General features: G+C 39.6%; 2 protein-coding genes across 3 annotated transcripts in view; one reads left to right on the plus strand and one right to left on the minus strand.

Annotated features, from left to right (window-relative positions):
- The first annotated feature begins 179 nt into the window (after positions 1-179).
- On the plus strand, positions 180-8,492 carry msantd4 (Myb/SANT-like DNA-binding domain containing 4 with coiled-coils). Of its 2 annotated transcripts, XM_039622471.1 has the most exons (5): positions 180-247; positions 1,679-2,409; positions 3,037-3,132; positions 3,224-3,505; positions 5,514-8,492. In XM_039622471.1, exons 2-5 carry the CDS (start codon positions 2,302-2,304, stop codon positions 6,240-6,242), a joined length of 1,215 nt encoding a protein of 404 aa, XP_039478405.1. In that variant the 5' UTR covers positions 180-247; positions 1,679-2,301; the 3' UTR covers positions 6,243-8,492. The 2 variants fall into 2 exon arrangements, with proteins under 2 accessions (XP_039478405.1, XP_039478406.1); XM_039622472.1 differs by lacking the exon at positions 180-247 and having other exon boundaries at positions 1,267-2,409.
- Positions 8,493-15,054: 6,562 nt separating this feature from the next.
- Positions 15,055-21,331, minus strand: part of gria4a (glutamate receptor, ionotropic, AMPA 4a) — a 72,506-nt gene continuing 66,229 nt past the window's right edge. Inside the window, exon 17 of the mRNA XM_039622383.1 lies at positions 15,055-18,459. Coding sequence (XP_039478317.1) covers positions 18,295-18,459 — 165 coding nt within the window. The 3' untranslated portion in view covers positions 15,055-18,294. The remainder of the gene's footprint in view (positions 18,460-21,331) is intronic.

Here is a 21,331-nt window from a genome sequence, read left to right on the forward strand (position 1 = left end):
TTTCAATAAATTACCCCCCACCTCAGTGCAATACAGTGACAAAAGTAGAGACGATGTCCGAATGAGATAACACCAAATGCTTTTGTTTTATTTAGGTCTAAATGTCAAGTCTAAATCTCTCGAACCTTAAGCGTCTTTACAGCTTTGAAACCTTAGTGTCTCCCGTTTCAGACGGGGCTATGAAAGCAGCATTAAAATTGCATTTTAAACGGTGCTGCTTTGATTGCGGTTTTTCTGTGTGATTAAGGTGAGTTGTTTTTACTATTATTACCAGTGGTGTTTTATTGGAGGAGGTGACGAGATGCAGTAAAACATGAAATTTATGACTGTTTTGACAAAAATGTGCTGAGCCTCTCTGGTTACTGATGCCTTGTAGTCATCGAAAAAAAAAAATAAATCGTAATTTCTACGATTTGGAAGGTTAAAGAGGGAAAAATGTTTAACCTTCGAGGTTTGTTCATTTATATATTTATTTTTGTTTACATACAACTAGGTCTTTCTTGTGTCCTTGTGCGATAAGGTAACGCATGCCAAATATGCTATTATCATAGTAAAATTCTTGTTACAACACATTATTGTCTGCTGATTATAGACAAATAGTGATACTCGCAGAGTATAGTGATGTTTGATGTGCTTCAGAGACACTTGAAGCATGAGCAGTGCCCCTGCCCATCAGTATTCGTCATAGTTACGAGCGATCTCAGTATTTGCCTGTCTTTAGATTGAAAGGTGGCCTGTAGCTGATTGTCTAGCTCCAATTCAAAATTAGGGCAATTGATAAAAAAAAAAAAAAACCCAAAACCCTTAGAGTAAATTAAAATACTCAACATGTGTTTTTTTTTTTCTATAAAAAAGCCCCCCCAAACTAACTCATTCCACTTAATATACAGATCGCTTCATAAGTATTTGTATGATGACGCAATCGGTGCAATTTTGCCTGTCCATGCAATCATGGTGTACTTTAAATCAAACAATCAAAATGTGATAGAATTACAGACTTTCATCATTAATCCAAGGGATCTAACAAAAGTACTGCATTAACTAAAGGTATACACAGTCTTTCAATTTTAGTGGCTCAAACGTAATTTGTAAATTGACTGACAAGAAGTTTCATGGCCAGCTAAGAGACAGTCATAACTTTAGGGTCTGCTATGGCACATCAAAAGAAAAAAAAAGAAGAATAAATACACTGAACAGCCCAGCAACACCAAAAAGCCTGAAAACCATAGAATACAACTGAAGTGAATGATGACAGAATTACTTTTAAAGTTAAGAAAAACTGCTTTACGAAATCCAAACAAGTCAAGAACATTCCTGAGGAGGCAAAAGTATCATTGTCAGTTACAATAAAGAGACACCTTCATGAATGGAAATACAGAGGTCTCTACAGTAAGGGTCAAACCACTGGTTACACCGAAGAGGAGGAGGAAGGCCAGATTGGATTTGACCAGAAAATACCCGAATAGAGGGTAGAGATCTGAAGTGTACATGGGCATGTATGGCTGCCAGTGCAGCCAGGTGACTAGTGTTTACTGATGATGTGACTGCTGACATAAGCAGCAGCATGAATTGTGAAGTGTACATGGCTATACTCTCTGCTCAGATTCCACTAAAGCAACTGTAGGTGGCTGTATAAACTAAATCGTGTTATCTGCTTTCTTTTTTGTCTTTTACACAGGGCTAAACAAGAAGAAGGGCTAAAGAACACTTTCACCCTGTGATGCTTCTCTACGTGTGATATTACCTGGCAGCAGCCCATTCCAGGAGAAGTTGGACTGCAACCTGAAGCCTTCTTATAATATTAATAATAGCTTGTGTCTTATTAAAAGAAAAAACGAACCCTCCAATCAAACTTGAGCAAAGCAGGAAAGGATTTGATGACTTATCCCTCCAGTCTACCAGATCAATGCATTTCTTTCCAGCTGGTATTGCTTTAACCCCCAAGCCTTAAATGTCCATACTTAGAGACCCCCAGGTGGAAAACTTTAAAGTAGCTGAGCCACGGAGGAATTCCTCCCCGGTGTAAACTGTTGTGCTGCTGAAGGACAGCTAAACTACAGCAAACTTCCACACTTCTCTCTATTTGAGGACTGAGTTTCCCTTTTACACTGAACTGCGACCTGTCTCTTTACACCCCTGTTTCAGTCCTTTTCCTCTGATACCTTCTTCCATATCTGTGCCTCTCTTTCTCGTAACTTCACTCCTGTTTTTCCGGTTGTCTCTCTTGACTTGTTTTTCTTGCTCTCTACATTTCTGGGGGCTTCTGTCCCACTCCTTGCTGCCACACTGGATTTCCTGCAAATGAAGCACCTGAAGAGGAAGAGGAAGAGCAACTACAGTGTGAGGGAAACACAAACTCTCATCAGGGAGATCCACAAGAGGAGAGACGTGTTGTTCTCCAGACAGCAGGTGGAGATTATTTTCTTTTCTTTTCTTTTCTTTTCTTCTTAATTTTATCCACAGACAAATGCATACACAACTCTCTTTCCTCGGAAGCCTGAACCAAGGTGGGGAAAATGACAAAAACGGCAGCACAAACCATTCAGATAATTCTGCCGTCTCACCCGCCTGTGTTTAGTCAGCTCCAATTTATATTGGTCTAAATTAAAACATCTAGAGGCTGTAAATAATGAACAAAACGCTGACTTCAAGGTTTGAACTGGTTACATTATCGTTGCTGTCCACTAGAGAGCACCGACATGTCTGTTTTTCAGCTGCAGTATGTCCTGTGTGTTGCACCCTGGACACATTTCTGCTTATACATAACAGTCAGATTTTAATCTTCCTAATGAAATCAGTAGAAGAGGTTAAGAGGGTAGAGTTGAAAAAAAAAGCAAACATTTAATAACTTCGTGCTAACTATGTCACATGTACACTCTGCCCCAGTGTTCGCTTGTGAAGAGAGGGTAATTATTTTCAATGGCACAGGAGGATTTAATTTGTGCTGTCACTTTCTTTTCCATTCAGTAAACTAGTGTCATATTATTTAACTCTTTGAATGAAACAGTCTAACTGCTGGTCTTTCTTCTTTAATAGAACACAGCCATTAATGAGCTGAAGAGGCAGGCATGGGAGGAAGTGGCACAAGATGTGAATGCCCTGGGAGAGGGGGAGCTACGCACTGCTGCCGAGGTGCGTTTGTCTCCATTCAGATCGTATCGTTGCTTCTGTGGACCCAGTCGTGATTTTTCAAGCAGCCTTCCCTTTCTGATGTCCCGTGCAGGTGAAGCGTCGTTACCTCGACTGGCGTGCGCTTACGAAGAAAAAACAGCTGCAGACCGAGCTCTCTCTCTCTTCCTCGCCCCCCACTTTGGCCATTAAGACTGAGTATGAAAATTCCTCTCCAGAGCACGAGGCGCCTTCTTTGGGATCTGGTTGTGACCAGCTGCTTGACCTCTCGGGCTTTCCAAAGGACTGGCACTGCGACTGGCCGGAGATGGTGGCTCTCAGCGAGTCGAGCGGGCAGGCCGCGGGGGCACTGCCGGGAGTAAAGATGGAGGACGATGTCAGTGAATACAGAGTAACAGTGTGTGTGTGTGTGTGTGTGTGTGTTTCTCTCTCTGTAGAGTAGCCATCAAAGCTTAGAGTCTGTTAAATGACTTTTCATGTAAATGCGTACTGATTATTTTGTAAAAATATGCTCTTTAATACAGAGCTGCTAATATTATGAGAAGACAAACAGCCTATGTTGAAATTCAAGTGTTGCTAATGTGTAATTAGTCAAATTAATGTCCTCACCAGCCATTACTTAATACACATTATGCAGCTCAAGTGTCTCTAGTCAATCCAGGCTGTTGATTGTCCTCCTGCAGGTTCACAAGGTAGGGACTAAATTAAATTAAGCATGTGTTAATTAATTAGGATATAATTGAAGACTGACATTTAAATATTACTTTTCTGTGATTACATTAAGATCTGCTTTTAGATCAAATCTCACTGGTCACTGCTTCCTGGGTCCTGTCAAACAAAGTTCAGGTGTTACAGCAGCTAAAAAGTTAGTATATGCAGTATACACTATATAGTGTTCACTCATCTGCCTTCAAAAAGATATAAACTTGAGAAAAATCCCATTCTTAATCCATAGGGTTTAATATGATGCCCATCCAACCTTTGCAGCTTTTTCGGGTATCATCTTAGAAGAGGAAGGGGCCATCCCCAAACTGCTCCTACAAAGTTTGGAGCATGAAATTGTCCAAAATGTCTTGTTCTTTTCACTATATTAAGGGGCCGAGCCCAACTCCTGAAAAAGAACACATCTCTGCTGATCTAGAGTCCAGTGCTGGTGTGCTTTACACCACTGCAGCCAGCGCTTTGCATTGCACTTGGTGATGCAAGTTGCTCCATGAAGCTCTCTACACACTGTTCCTGAGCTAATCTGAAGGCCACATAAATTTTTGAGATCTGTAGTGATTTACTCTGCAGGAAGTTGGCGACCTCTGCGTACTATGCGCCTATGCGCCTAAGCTATGCGCCTCAGCTATGCGCCTCAGCTATGCGCCTCAGCATCCACTGACTCTCCTCTCCTCATTTTACGTAGCCTACGTAAAATGAGTTACCGTCGTTCCCAGTCGCTTCCACTTTGTAATAATGCCACTAAAAGCTGACTGTGGAATATTTACTAATGAGGAAATTTCACCACTCGACTTGGAATTCAAAGAGCTCCTGAGAGCGAGCCATGTTTGTAGAATCAGTCTGCCTAGGTGCTTTATATACCTGTGGCCATGGAAGTGATCGGAACTCCCGAATTCAATGATTTGGATGGGCGAGTGAAAATTTTTTGCCAATATAGATATTTATGCATCTCAAAAATTCTCCAGTATTTTGTGTCTTTGGTTGATTTAATACTGCCTTATAATATAAAACTGCACCATATCTAGTATAGCGGTTCATATTATCAGCCAGAGAATCTGCAGTAATAAAAGAAGTGATGTTGGTTTATGTGCAGACCATGAAATAATCAGCTCAGCACATGAAACCATCAAATGTAGTCGCAGAGATTTAGTTTAAAAATAATTTGGGGATAAACTCTCAGGCAGAAATCCAGATTGATGACTCAGAATAGCTCATGACTGTATTTATTGCTGTATCATTTATATAAAAACAAGAAAATAACTCAGGAGAAATGAGGATCCCCCATTTACCTCAGTGCTCCTCGAGCGCATCTTTCTTTGGGTTTATTTGTGGAGGCTTGCTTCAGACTCTCCTGTGAGAATTAAAAATAAGTGTGGCGTTCGCTTTAGTTATGCCGACCCAGAGGAGCTCCTCGTCCTGCTGATACCAAACACACATCCAAAAGGTAAGGTGTTGCTACAGTTGATGCACATCTGCAGGCCACTTTGCACCCCAGCTCCTCATTTTCATGCTGTCTGACTTAATCAATTTCATGTCTGCGATCACTGATGTCTGCAGTGTTCTGCGCTGAAAGCCTTGCTGCTGATCTCCCCACTGGTTATCCACACATGTGTGAAAATCTGTTAAATGATGACTGTCTCTCTCTTTCTCCTTCCCTCTAGCTGGACGGGGATGTGGGAGATGGAGAAATGGATGATGATGATATTCCCTCTCTCCTTTGTGACATCGAGGCACGTGTAGAGGGGCATGATACTGATGTTTATTCCCACAGTGACTTGGGCATGCCCAGCCCCTCCAAGGATCCGACTTCCACCACCAGCAGAGATCTACTGCTGCCCGGTGGCCTGATGGGAATGCTGGGTGAACTCAGCAGTGATGAGAACATAGGAGCAGGGTTTCTGGTTGCTGTTGAGAAACATCGTCTGGAGCTAGAGAAACAAAGGCTGGCTGTGGAGACTGAACGCCTGGCGGTGGAGAAAGAGCGGCTATTGGTGGAGAAAGAGCGACTTCGTCAGACAGAGGTGGAGAGAGAGCGGCTGCAAATAGAGAAGGAGAGGTTACAGGTGGAGAGAGAGAGGCTGAGGCTCATGCGTGTTGGCCAATCAGAGTACATCGACTCTTCTTTTAACCTGCCGCCGCAACAAGCCCCGGTGCTTTCCTCTCGTTCGTCCTTATCCTCAACTCATGATGGACAGAGGGAGAAGGGAGTGTCGGCGGCGGACTTGGAGGCAGCGAAGTTAAACCTGGAGAAGGAGAGACTGCAGCTGGAGAAGGAGAGACTGCAGTTCATCAAGTTTGAGGCTGGCAGGCTGCAGATTGAGAGAGAGCGCCTGCAAGTGGAGAAAGAGAGAATGCAGCTCCACAAAGACCATTTGTCAGTAAAAATCTGATAAGAGTGAGAAAAAGAGGGTGGCTGAGAAGGGTGAATAAATTAGATGTCTCCAGATTAGTATTGGTACTAGCAGCAGATTTGTCACAGACATACTGTCTACGTTTGGTGCGAGACGCTTTAATGATCTTTCCTAACTGGCCAAGAAGAAGCCCGAGAACAGTGCCTTAGGATGTATTATTTGTTCGGCACAATCAGCTTCCAAATGCAACAACTGTTGGCTGATGTTCAGCACTCTAGTTCACAGAAATGTGCAGTAGAAGATGTTTAATAAATACTGGGCTGTTAGTGCAATTAATCTTTATTGGTGCAGAAATATTTAAGTATATATATGAAATAGTGCTATTGTACTATAACTCCTATAAACCTTAATTCTTGCCATCTATTACTGAAAAACAAATAGTTCAGTCACACTACAGTCAGCATATAATGGTTATCTCCTTGCATCTAGGAAAAATGGTGGTTGCCTTATGATTACATTGAATATTTTGCATTTGGTAAATAACTGCAAATAGCTGCGACCAACTGCTCACACAGAAGGTAAGCGCTCAACTCCATCTACCTCTGGTTGGCCACTTTTGGTTGCAAGGTGATTGCACAGGTCACTTAGTGGGAGGCAAATGATTTTCTTCATACTATCGGACCTGGGCCGACTGCAGTCAGTCTCAGACAGATTGATGAAGGTTTGCAAATAGTTTATTAACTAATGTACAGATGCAGAAAGAATGCCAACAAGTTCACTCAGTCTGATGCGTCCCTTTGTATCCCTTTGAAAAGTGGTCTATTCTGGTTAGATTTCTATATAAACGCAGCACTATTGAGCACTTGTGTCATCGATCCATTGATCTATAGATCCATTGATCCATCCATCTTCTTCCACTTATTTGGGGCTGGGTCGTGGGGACAGCAGCCTAAGCAGAGAAGCCCAGGCCTACCACACCGAGATGTTCCCAGGCCACCTGAGATATAATCTCTCCAGTGTGTCTTGGGTCTGCCCAAAGGTATCCTTGCGGCAGGACGCCAACACCTTGCCTGGCTGGATGTAGTGTTCGTTGGGTAGCCTCAGCCAAGAGGACTGATCCCCAGTTACTTCTGTCATTTTGAAGTTAAATCACCATGTTACAGCAACTAAACCACCAATTGTGGAGGAATTTTTATGTCATATTTGGACTGTGAATGTAAGTAGTGATTGTGAATTTCTGTTTAATGTGAATTTTTGTGTATGTAGAGGCTCACAGATTCACAGTTTTCACCAGTTTCTGACAGTTAATCACAGATTCTGTTAATTCAGTTATAAATTGACAGCAGACTGACTCTGTTCTTTTTGCTGTCTTGACGTACCAAATTTGCTCTAAAGATGGCACCTGACTGCGTGCAGACACGGTCCCTGTCAGTCATTTCAAAGGCAGCAAGATTGCATGTTCATTGCACACGGTCACAGTAATTTGGGGCGTTCTGCGGTCTCCAACCACCGTTTTCTCTAGTGTGACTGTAACAAAAAACACACAACTTTTCTTGTACAGAAAAATTTTAGTTCACAGAAGACAAACACGATTGACAATAATATTTTAAGTTGATATCTCACCTTTTCACAGACTTTTAGATACTAATATCACTACCACTGAGCCAACACGAGTCACACCACAACCCTGAAACTGAGAAACCTAAATGGAATTCAGCCATTGCTAATTTTATATACCGCACACCTTTCTTCTTCCTGCTCATGTCAGGAAGGACTTTGCAAGATTTGTAAAGGAATTCCTGATCAGCAAGTTTGATGTGCATGCTAAAAAATACTGTAAGTGAAGTAATGAAAGTTTTGCTGTAAACATGCTGTAAAGTATTACTGGCTTTGAAGACTGTACTAAAAGCAGTGTCATCTGTAACATCAATGACACCAAACACAAGCTTTTATATTGACATTTAATAATAATAGTCATCATAAATATTGTTAGTTTTTCCTAATGTTAGATATTTTTTGTTATGTTCATTTATATTTGACATTCAATCATAGTATGAATATATTATTATATAAAACTAAAGTCTACGGAGCCCAAATTCATGAAACTTTCTTTGAACGCGGGCAAAGAAAATGTTAAATATCTGGGTGTAGGTCTGGGTTAATTAAAATAACAAAATCTGGGTATTGGACTTAGTGGAGAATGCATTACAAGTGCGTCTTTTTAAAATATTTTCCAGAAATTGTGACTTTTTGCTAAAATACTTGTTGATAAAGAGAAATTCAACTTCAAAAATTGTGGTGCTCAGAATGAAATAAAATCTGTTTTACATCCAGATCCCAAAGTGCTGCTTCTGATGATTAAGCTGTGAGGGCCCTTTCATGCCTTTATGCATAACGGTAAAAGAGAATAATAAGAAAAAATGTAAAAGTTTTTGACTCTTCTGCACTGATGCTCTTTAAGAAGAAGGGACAATTGCTGAAACGTCCCTTACGCGCAACTTTTGAGGACTTTACTAAATCTGATGTAACCTGGTGACACTCATGCAAATGTTTATCTGTGTCCCATCTTTACTAAACAAAAGACAGTTTGAGGTGAAAGTGAAACATTTAAGTTCATAAGAAAGACCTTTATTATCACCCGAGGGCTTACACAAACAAAAACGCACGCATTCAAACCGAGGTGGTCGAGGCAGACGGCTCAAATCACAAAAGGCTAGTTTACTTCTCAGTCCCATGGTTTATACTCGTCTCTACTTGAGAGATGAAAGCCTCATTCAGAAGGCTCTGCTTTATCTTTAGACGTGCTCTGAAAATCCACTGTATTGATTCAAAGAGTCCCTCAGCACCGAAGTCATACATTGAGTCAACTGACTGCTGTCTAGACTGTGTGAGCGTATTAGAAACATGGCCAGAGGTGAGGACAAAAAGCAATACAATATTTCCTTCCTGATATCGTGTTAACCTTACTTGACCTTATTCAGTGATGCAGCCCATTAAATCAGGTTAACAGATATTACACATTTATAACCTTTCTGAAAAAAGAAAAAGACATAAAAGTGAGGGAGAGCTGTTAGCGTTGTGAAGGTAAAACGCTGTCCACAGACTGAGATGCCCGCAGGTCCTGTGGCAGACTGTTTCACAGGTGGCGAGGATAAAAACTAAAAGCTGCCTGCCCAGAGGTCACAGAGCTCACTACAGCTCAAAGATCTGTGTCCAAGGATTTCAGGGGTCTAATACCTTAAAATCAGCTGTTTCAAGATTTGGAAAACAGCGGATGGACTTTAGAGGTAATCTCAGATTTTTCTTCTCAGACTTGCTGTAAGAGCTCTCGTTGGCAGTCTATAAAAGAGAGAAGAGATATTACCAAGCCAATCTGATTAGTAATGAAAGTGAACATTCTGCCCGTCTAGACCCATTCTAACCCATCGTTTTATAAAATTCCTTTAAAGATAAAATGCTTTGTGACTGTGCATTGAAAGCCAAAAAAAGTGCAAAAACATAAATTTGGTTTTGTTTCTGAGACACAATGAGTCATGTAAGTAATTATAACCCTGATCTGATGAGGTGCTGATTAAACCTAATGTGCTGTTTTACTGCATATTCTGATATTTCTATTGGAGTGGATGCATAATTTAATAAAAACCCTTGTCTTGTCAAGATAAATTTGCTTTCAACATGTTAGTTGGATAGAAGAGCATGAGTGGAAGATCCGCTTTGTACAACAGTTGATTGTCAGTCACTTAAAACTGGTTGGTGTCTGCTGTTCCTCTAATGTGAGAGAAATCAAGGCTTTTTGGGTCATTCCATCTAAATCCATCAAATGAAAAAGAAAAAAAACCCACTTGATGTGCATAAATTTGTCTAAAAAAAAAAAAAATGAGAGTTAGAGACACAGTTCTTTATTTTTTGTTCGTTTTTACTGTGATTAGGTTTCCAAAAAATAAATTTAAAAAAAGGTATTAGATGATTTTTTTGAGGGGCCATTTTAAAATTCTATTATCTAAAAAACTATTTGAGCTAGGTCCTGTATTATTATTATTAGTATTATTATTATTATTATTATTATTATTATTATTATTATTATTATTATTATCAGCATCATCATCATCATCATCATTATTATTATTATTATTATTTTCATAACAAATATCTGGTAGGCTACTATGGCTCTGCTAATATAGACCAGAAACCATAGTGTTGCAGGGAGGCAATATTTTTTTATATATTTTATTTAGAGCTTCTCACATGCATGAATGCTGTTACTTTTTGCAGTCAACTGCATATCTGAAATCTCCCTTCAGCAGCTTCTTTATAACTTCCTTGGACTCTCGTGAAGTAAATTTGGTGCCATGATGGATTTGTATGTAATTTGACATTTGACCTTGACTCCCAGTGCGTGTGTTACTACTGTCAGAGAAATTTATCACAGATTTAAGGGAATCAGCAATTAGTTTGTCACAGTGTGTTTTTGCTTCAAAAACACAGAAGCAAAGTGTTTTTGTTTTTTTGAAATCAACTTGTAATCAGTTCCATTTGATTTACTCATAAATCCAAACTGAAAATATTTTTGTCATTCTTTTTCCATTGGCATTAAATGACAAACAATCTCATTTATTCTCCATTCAGCCAGAAAATTGAATTTGCACTAATTCAACCCTGAAGAATCCCAGCTGTGAGTTTATTTATTGTCATCTCATTTTTTGTGTGCGGCTACTCCAGCTCTGTACGCATATAGGTAGGCAGTATGTACTAGAGTAACCCCACTTCTTAACAGTCTTAAAATATTCAGACCCTAGCAGCTGCAGTGGCAACAACAACAACAACAACAAACCAGCACAACGGTGAGCTGCTTGTGTGCGCTAAGAGTGTTGGAATTTAATCTTCTATCAGATCGTGAGAAATGCCTCAAGAAAAAGAGAGAGCAGGGGAGGTGGTCATAACGGGAAAGGAGCTGTGGATGACAAATCACGGTGTGACAGGGATTCCCCCTGAGAGACGAATGCAAAACAGGAGAAATAAGATATGACAAGAGGAGGGGAGGATAAAGAGAATGAGCAGTGAGAGGAGAGGAGAAATGAGGAGGGGCCGAGCAGAAGGGGGATAATGCAGAGCTGAGCGAAGGTAAGGCAGAGGCTGAGAAAGATAAATCGAGTCAGTAAAAATAAAAAGGTGAAAAGGCTGCTGTCACGTTGCAGTAACGATAAAAGAGGCAGACTGGAGGCGTGTGAGCGTTCACGTGTGTGCATTTGCACACGAAGGTGCAAGGTTAAAAGGGCGGTGGAACTCCACAAAACTGTTATTTTGCTTCATCTTCAAGTAAATGGGAAATACTTGTCAGTAATAACACAGCATGGTGTTCGAGCGCATGTGTGGGTTTCTGCGAGAGCGTGAGTGAGATGGGAAATAATGGGAAATGCTTGTTGGTGATAGCTCTGCATTAAGAGTGTTAGATCCCCGAGGATTGAAAAAAACAGAAACCCAAATGACAAACTCACAGCAGGGAATTTTTAACCCCATAACGGCAGGTCTACAGCAGAGACTGAGACATGTTGGTATCACACAGGGCAGACACATAAGAAGTCCTGTCAAACTTAAAAAAACAAACCTCCATCCGTCTCTGGAGAAAAATGGATTTCTCAAAACCACTGATTGAGCGATTTAGTCTTGGGGCGATCGTGGCTCAAGAGTTGGCAGTGCGTCTTGCAATCGGAAGGCTGCCGGTTCGAGCCCCGGCTCGATGTGTCTCGGTCGTTGTGTCTTTGGGCAAGACGCTTCACCCATTGCCTACTGGTGGTGGTCAGAGGGCCCGGTGGCGCCAGTGTTCGGCAGCCTCGCCTCTGTCAGTGCGCCCCAGGGTGGCTGTGGCTACAATGTAGCTTGCCATCACCAGTGTGTGAATGGGTGGACTGAATGTGTAAAGCGCTTTGGGGTCCTTAGGAACTAAGTAAAGCGCTATACAAATACAGGCCATTTACCATTTGGTTTAAAATGTAATGGCACGAGTACAGACACAAAAACCCAACCGTTTTTAAGTTAATTTAAGGGACACAGTAATCCTCATTTGCTATGATCCTTTTGCTTATTAAGTGCAAAGCAAAAAGCAGAAAATATGTAGATACAAAACACTAAAATAGTCCCTGAAGCTGCATGAAATCTACAGACAATTAGATGATATCCATGAATTTATTTCAGTTTGGTGTTGTGTTAAGTTCTCCACTGTAAAAGTGTTTTCTTATTAGAGAAAATCAATGGTTTTGTTGTCTGCTTTTATATTGTTACTTGCTATGTGTTTTATTTAGTATTTACATGTAACAAATCTATAAATAAATATAAGTTTTCATTTGAATTAATTGATTTTTTAAACTCTTTTGCTCTGGGGTGCGGATCATTTCTCGGTAGTCCGTGGTGGAACTGTATCCTTCTCAGTTTGGTTGGACAGTGATGGTCTTCTAGCTGCCAGGTCCCTACTCTGTTCCTGTGTGACTGTAGCGATGTGAGCATATAGTGCTGGTGATAATACATGAAAAGCTAGATCTTTCTGCAAACCTCCCTGCTCCATGGCGGTTAATGGCTGTTTACAGGCCTTGCAGTCTGGAGGTGACTGTGCCAGAAACTAGTCTAACGAATCCTGAGTAAACTGGGCCGCGTGATGGTCTGGCTGAGGTGTGAATGACTCTGATTAGAATCTCACTCAAAGATTAGAAACCCTCAGGGAAAGTGTGTTTGGTTGGTAGATCTGTGATTAAATACAAGATTAGTAAACCCTGACCTTGAAATCCTAACACTTGTTTATGTTGTGGATAATTTATAAGCCTACATCAAAAATACTACAATTATTATATATTCAGATGTTGCTGTTTGTGAATAAGTGGGGATCATGTGTCATGGCTCCTGCACACTCTACCCAGGTAGCACCTTTACCTGAAAAAGAGTATTTGTAAAGAGAGGACTATGACCTGCTGGCTGGTACATGTGGATAAAAGCAACTTTGGACTATGTCAGGACTTGAGTTCCCTGACTCTGTGTGTACGTCATGTCTCATAATGACTTTAGGCTCTTAAACTTGCTCCCTGGGGAGATGTTATATACTTGTGCCTGTTGTACCTTGGCAATTAAATGTTTCATTTACTTTCCTCAACATTAAGTGCTAATTTATTCATATCAAGTCAACCAAGTATTTTGTGCATGTAGTAGATTTACAGATTTAGGAGTGGAAAAAATGCAGTAACCCTTTTTGCCTCTGTACACAACTATAGTAGAATTTAAAGGTACAGTGTATATAATCTCACCACTAGATGTCAGTACATTACATACAGATTGCAGTCAACTGAATTGTGTTTTCTTATCTCTTCAAATAACAGTGGCAGCTGTAGAAAAAAACTGGCCACAGTTAACAATCAATATGTGATTGAAGATGTGATTGAGGCTCAAAAGTAATTATACAGATAAAAGATCTGTAGATGATTCCAAGTGTTGTGTTTAATTTGGATTTAGTAGATGTTAACTGTAGCTCTCAGTATGAGGTCATGTCCTTTACACAAAGAATGCCATCATTAGGCCATAAAAACAAATCTATCAGAGAGATAGACAAACCTTTAGGGGTGGTAAAATCAGTGATCTGTTATAGTCTTAAAAAGACTGAATCTACTGTCCAGCTCAGCAACAGCAAAAAGACCTAAAAGACCACAGAAGTCAGCTAAAGCGGATGATCGCAAATTATTTACTTGGTTAAGAAAACCTCAACATCAAACTAAGTGAAGAAGACTTTTAAGAAGGTTTGAGTTTCACTGTTAAAGTTGACTATCAGATGCCTTCCTGAATATAAATACTGAGAGTTTACAACAAGGTGCAAACCACTGGTTATGCTCAAGAACAAGGAGCTCAGATTAGACTTTGACATAAAATGTCTAAAAGACAGATTAAACCAAATTAAACTTGTACCAAAATGATGGGAAGAGAAAAGTATAAAGACTGAAAGAAACAGCTCATGATTCAAAACATAACACATTACCTAACAAACACAGTGAAGGCAATGTTAAGGCATGGGCGTGTATGAGTGCCAGTGGAACTGTTGACTCGTTGCTCAGATTCAGCCAAGTGCTGCAAAATTGATCGGACAGCACTTCACAATGAAAAGGATGATGACTCAAGTCATACTGCACAAGAAAACCAAGCGTTTCTCATGGCAAAAAAAAAAAAAAATCAGTATATTTCAATGGCGAAGTCAGTCACCTGATCTGAGTAGAGCATGCTTTTCAGTTATTAAATACAAAAATGGAGAAAGACCCACAAACAAGCAGCAAGGTCTGACAGAGCATCTCACAAGGGGGAAACAGCATTTGGTGATGCTCGGGGTTTCTAGACTACAGGGATCGAGTTCAAATCACTTTAATGTAAAATAAATAAATAAATAAAAACAATAAAATCTATAAAATTACATTTTTTTCCAGTTACTTCTGAAGCCCTGAAAACTGGGGCTATAAATTGATTGCAATTCCAAAGTTAATCCAGTACTTTTGTTGAAAGTCTATCTAAATCTGTATAAACTGTGGAACTCCTTGGCTTTCTTATTTCCTTCTTTCTATGTTGTTTTTTTTTATCATGTTTCATACTGCTTAGTTAGTACTTACCTCAGTCCAGTTAAATATATTTGACTATGGATCCTGCACTGTGAAACAAACCATTAAAAAAAGTGATCAATATCAATTTCATCATTTGGTTGAAAATTAATCCACCGTTCTGCTGTTGGAGGTGTAGCATTGAGATTACTGGATAAATAAGCACAGACAGAGACAGGAGATTGAGCATTGATGTTTTACTAGAAAAAAGAAAACCGATGGAAAGAAAGAAATAAAGGAAGAAAGAAACTGTTAAAGCCAGAGCGCTGACAACCCACCAGTCAGCTTTTTGCTGTTTTCGCACGAAATCTTATGCTCTGGTGGTGAAAACTAAAAGAAATGAAAAAAAGAAAAGAAAAGGCAACAGTATCATGTGAGGTTGAAGTGTCTGGTGTTTCTGGTCTGGTGAGCTGGATTAGTGATAACTGTAAGAAACCCACTATTTGAGCAGTTTTTCTCATGCTGGATTGGTGCAGTACTTCTGCAGGCTCCTGATCCCCTCGGCTGAGAAGTGAGTAGAAAATTTCTACCTTACTGGTAAAATTTATGGATAGTTTAAATCTGCTGTCTGAAACACATGTAGATTCAAGAGGTTCTTTTCTGTTTATGTGTTTGTCTGTTTGGCTTGAATAGATCTGATGCAGGACTAACACAAGATGAGGTGCGAGTTCAACAGACAAGGTTATGATACAAAAGGAAAGCAACGCTGAGAACGCAGAGCTAGAAGAAACTCAGATTGTCAACCGGTGTCTCAGGTTCTTGATTAATCTCTAGCCTGTTACTTTGCATTGGATTAGGGCAAGAAATTAAAATATTTTCAAGAAATCATCCTTGAGATGTGCTATGTACAGAGCTTTTTGTATGTTAGGGGAGACACAAGCCGAAGGAGGACAAGACAAAACGGGGAGGGGAGGAACAATGATGACCTAAGCAGGTGAGGGTAGGGTAAAGGACAAACTGTAAAATAACAGAATTGAGGGGCTTAGAGGTCACTGAAACAAAAGAGAAATGAGAAGGGCAGAAAACATTATGACACAGATCCTAAGCATCATGCTTCAGCTGTATTACAGCAAAATAACTGCACTAATTTATTTCCCTTATTTTTTCCCAAGATTTTCTCAGATATTAAAGGATCAGTGTGCAGGATTTAAAGTGCTTCTTTAAGCATGTTTTCATCATTATATAAGAACCTGTACCTGGGAATCACTGTGTTTTCAGTACTCTAGAATGAGCCCTTCATACGTACACAGGAAGCGGCTCGTCTTCATTGGATATTGCCAGGTTTGGACCTACCAAATGCCAGAGGGCCTTTGTGTTTTTCTGTTGAAATGACGTTCACTGTAAGTTGGTTGCTGGTCGCAGTCTCCAATCTGACAGCCAGATGTCACTAACACCTACACACCGGTCCTTTAATGCAATATGCATTTTTCTATTTTCAGGTCCCAAAAAATGTATCGTACCATATAGATTTGGGGAAAAACACAGTCTACTTATTGAAGCGCAAACCTGTTCAGTTTGAACATGAACGTGAATGAAACGCGATGACAAAATGTGATTAAAAAAAAAAAAAAGCACCATTAATGCTACACTCTTGAAAATGCCCCAAACTATTTCCCAGCAGTACAGCAGTCAAACTGATCCACCGCCTCTACATACAGTCATAAACAGTGGCATCTTTACATTGTTTCAAGTGGCTTTGCAGCTAACAAAACATAGATTTGAGGGGCATAAAGACACTATTAGACAGTGAAAAGCAGTGAATAGCTAATGGTTCTAGAGTGACCACTTTGAGCCGACCGCGTGTATGCAACTATGTATGTGCACATGTTTCCATGTGTGTGTCTCTGTGAGTGCCAGATGGACATTCAGTGTTGTTTCGGACACACGAAAACGGTGGTATTTAAATATTTTCAAGTTATCAAAAAACAGCCATTGAACAGAATGTATGCCATGGCCTCTGACAATCAGTGATCAATGTTTTCTATAGCTCTCTATAGGCTTTTATATTATATTTATATATATATTTATTTATTTGTATTATATATAATATGTAGATTTATAAAAAAAATTCTTCTTAATTACAAGTAGTGGCGTTTTTTTATATTCATTATTGCAATGAATTGTTATCTAAGATGATTAAAAAAGACAGGTGAATTCTGTTTTGCTACGCAGTTATTTACAACAGTTTTAAAAAGCAAGCTCTCTGATATGGTACCTTTTCCCAGCAACTGGAAAAGATGGAGGATCTCAAATAACAACCAAACTGGAAATTGTCAAAGTTGGCCTTTATAGTTCAAATATCATTTTACCGTTAGCAGACTATTTGGATAAAATATTCAAGAAACGCGTGGAAAATGAATGTGTTCCCACATTTTTAAAGATTTTTGCCCCACGTATTTCAAACGTCTCGCTCATTTCTTCTGCAAACGTCTGCAAGATCCCAGTTGTCAGGCTGAGAAACACTTTGTTAGGAAGCCATTTGAGATCTGCCCATGAATTTCTTTTTCTTTTTGTCTATTTATCAACCTCACCCACTCGGCAAAAAAAGTACTCATCACTTTGCTATTTAGAATTTCTACTGTCATGTTGATGCTGTTGATGAAGGGCTCCATGAATCACCACGTTTTTTTTTCTTTTACAAACCCCTGTGTAGTCTGTTTTGGAGGTTACTTCTGTTCTATATTGATTAACTCGCTGGTTTGGGGCGAGAAACCATTCTATAAGCATTTTCATTCATTTTGAACAGTCCATGGCTGAGTAGTCCAAATGTTCAAGCTTACAGTTTTCTGGTCTTCTAAGGGTTATACTAGCTGGCACTCTTCGCAGGCAAGTTAATTTCATGACGACCATGATGATGATTATGACGAAAACAATGTTTGTCGTCTTAGTAAGGCGCTGTTAAGGGGGCGTGGCTTATTGTCCAATGAAGAGAGAGCGGGAGCTAAGTAGTTTGGTTGTCTGTTTTTTGTTTTTTTCCTCTCGTCGGCTGTGGTCATCATCTTTATCACTATCATCATCATGATCAGTTTTATGGTCGTGTTCACAGCTCATTGTTCATGGAAATCTGTGCTGGCTTTCCTGTTGGTTCGATGATATCGCGATATTGGCATCCTCTCAAAAAAAAAAAAGAAAAGAAAGAAAATTAAAAGAAAAGAATGCTGCAGGCAAGTGTGACGTCATAGTTGTCCATTGCTCTGTTTCTACACCGTTCGCTCCACAGCTGTATTCATCAGTCTTCTGTAAAATGAGTCAGTGGCAGCAGGAAAGTGAAATGATGATGCGCGGTGTGTGTGTTTCGTGTAAAAATGTGTTTCTCTGTATCTGAATATTTGAGCTTCTGTTGCTATGATCATGTACGTGCGGGTGTGTGGGAATATATATAGATCTGTTTGTATGTAAGTGTGTGTTTGGGTCTTTGTCGAAGTCCTTGTATGTTTGTGTGTTGTTAAGGCACGGCAGGTGTTTTTTGGTTTTCAGGGCAGTCCAGAGGAGACCACTGCAAGGCCGGGGTGTCGGAGGGAGGCGTGGCCAGCATGCACAGCTTTGGGGCAGTCTGGCGTCAGGACGCGGCCATTCTCCCCCACACTTCCTGTGATGGACAGACGAGCCTTGTTCCGCATGGCTTCAGAAAAAGACAGCTGTATGAGGAGAGATGAAAGGGAGGACAGGAGAAGGGGAGGAAATAGCAGAGTGGAGATATCGTTTGAAAAAAAGAAAACACTCTCACAGACAGAAACACTGCACAGCAAATGCAACGACAACTGAAACGACAACTTTCTGTATAAACACATGCACAAAAAGCACTTACACATGCATGTGCCTGTACACACACTACACATAATTAGGCTCACAAATACAAAAAAAAAAGGTCTCAGGGCGCGATCACGTAGACATATAAAATATTTGTAATAGTTAAAATTATATTGAGAAGGTTTGTATTTTTGTGGTTGTTTGTACATAAGCAAACCAGTGCTACAGCAACCAAATAAAGGATTTAATTAATTATCAAGCTTATCAGAGGCAACTCTGATGATGGATTCTTCTTTTAAATAATTGATCAAATAAAAATTTGAAACATTTGACGTTTCTCAAACTGATCATGTACTTAATTTCTCATTTACACTTATTATGATTATTATTATTATTATTCAGTACATGTCTTTGTATTCAAGGGTGTTTAACAAAAGTAACAAGCACTACAAAGACATTAGCCTGTGGTGTGGAAAATTCTAGTCAGCATCTTTTTGATCCCTCTAAAAAGATAATTAGATCAACATATAAGGAAAACACGTTACAATAAGAGACACAAACACTTGTTTGGTTGTAGGAATAGAAGTTATAGTAGTAACTGAATGAATAAGGAGCAACCCAGTAGTTAATAAGTTATTCATCAGTTCTACCCTAATAATGCCTGATGCTGGATTTTATAGTATAAAAATAATTAATTACAAAATACCCAGCTGGGAGATGCTACTTAACTCTGCAGTTCCTCATTACTTCAGGATTGCTTCACCGTAACCTGCCTTTCAGGTGTCCCCTAAATTTAAGTAGTTAGTAAAGTCGTATGTAGCTAAACAAGTCTCTTATTGTAAAATGCTGACCAAATATGAGACATGAAGCTTATTCCTTTTTTTTTAAATTATTAAACAAACCAAAGGAAAAAAAGTTTCATGGATTTCAGTTCAATAGCCTGGAAAATATCAAAGTTTGAAATTGCACTTGTTAAAGGTGACCTGTAGAGTTTTAGTGTAAACAAACTTCATTTAAAAAGAAAAAGTTTATTCATTACTTTTTAAACTTTACTTATGACGCTGTGGGAGCGTTATGAAAGCTGCTAATAAAAGCCTACCATGTAGGCTTCTTGTTATGTGACATCTTGGCTGAGTGTGCTATGTAATGCACGCATCTGCAAGCAGCTTTGCATCCCACCTCCAATCCATCTCCTCCTTTCTTGTTGTGTCCGACTTAATCAGTAATTTGCTGTTGTCCTTAATGCCTGCTCAGATCCATATTAAGGCTCTTGATTGTCTTCAGCCTTCCTGCAGCTTTCGTATATGCAGATGGAACGGCGGGGAGGAGTGCTCTCCCTGACTTATGCTTTCCACATATGCGTGAGAAAGGGCTGGGAAGTCCCAGAAGAGAGCCATGCCCTCCAAATATAAACCACTGCAAATGGAAATAACATCTTTACACCACAGTGGCGCTGACTGAACTCTAATTTACATTTTACTTGCTAGCACTTCTTCTCTTTTTTGTGAATTGCTGTGTTAAGTAGTACTAGCAAGAGTACTGTGCATTCTTGTGCATGATGCAAACAAAATAAAATCAAACAAGCAATCATACATTGTGGTACTAATGATAAAAAACTCCACAGGAAACCTTTAAGTTTGTTTTTGACACCAAATTAGAGGTTATCTAGAGAACGATATGATGTTAGTATTCATTTGTATTTTAGAAAAAAAAGCTCTAATCCTCTTTTTGAATTACGTTAAACAGATGAGGTGTGAAAGCACCCTAAACTGCACATTCAAATCTCATTAAGAGGCTACCACGCTGTGCAAATGCTACTGTAGCATACAGAGGCAGGCAACAATCCACAAACATGTACACTATAGACAAGAAGGGTTTGTGTTGTAGACAACTGCATTTCATAGGTGACCATGCGTTTTTGGGTTCTGGGTTTCAGTAACCTGACAGACTCGGGTGTGGATTTGGAAGGATAGGATTGAAACGGTGAGGACTTTGGAACGACAGAGGGAAAACGGGAAGGAGTGATTTTTCTTCCAGGGTTTCAAATTCATAGAGAGGGAGTGACTGGCTATACTGCTCAGAGTCGGGTGACACTTCACACAGATGAGCTACTCTGGGATGTTTTGTTTTCTTAAAATTTCTCGCCTACTAACTCATGTTAGAGGTTTTCACACTGAGTACACTGAACATCTAGAGGCAATAGTCTGTTTAAACGATGCTAGCAAAGAAAAATAGTACATTCTTAATCTTAAACTTCGAATCAGGTGTTCTTGTGTGAACTTTTGTATACTTGAATTACAAGATAACATCTGAAAATAATGTTGTGTATTATTTAATTGCCCTTTCCTTTTTATGGCTTTCTTATTTTAAAGGTTGTGAAGTTTAGAATTAAAGAGAAGATGTGGAATTTTTAAATAACAAATACATTTCATTTCTTTTGTGTGGTACCACTGCTCTTTGAAATATTCTTGGATGATTGATAGCAGACCATAATCATTTGGGGAATTGCTGTTAACATCAGTGTTATTACTTTTGAGTGTGGTCCAAAATGGTCTGCTCTGAAAGTGGTTTGTCTTTGGTGAATTCTCCATCGTATTCAAAACTGTCAGTTTATGTCAAGAGCCAACATTCAGTGCGCATTTAGCTCTCCTTATTTTTGCATCCTCTGTATCGATTTTGCTCTTTCCTCAAGGTGAGCATCAAGTATGACCTCATACTGCCTCTAAATGGTTCCCTACGCCGGCCAATGAAATGTTCAGT

Source organism: Oreochromis aureus, linkage group 14, assembly GCF_013358895.1.
Source record: "Oreochromis aureus strain Israel breed Guangdong linkage group 14, ZZ_aureus, whole genome shotgun sequence".
Taxonomy (NCBI): Eukaryota; Metazoa; Chordata; class Actinopteri; order Cichliformes; family Cichlidae; genus Oreochromis; species Oreochromis aureus.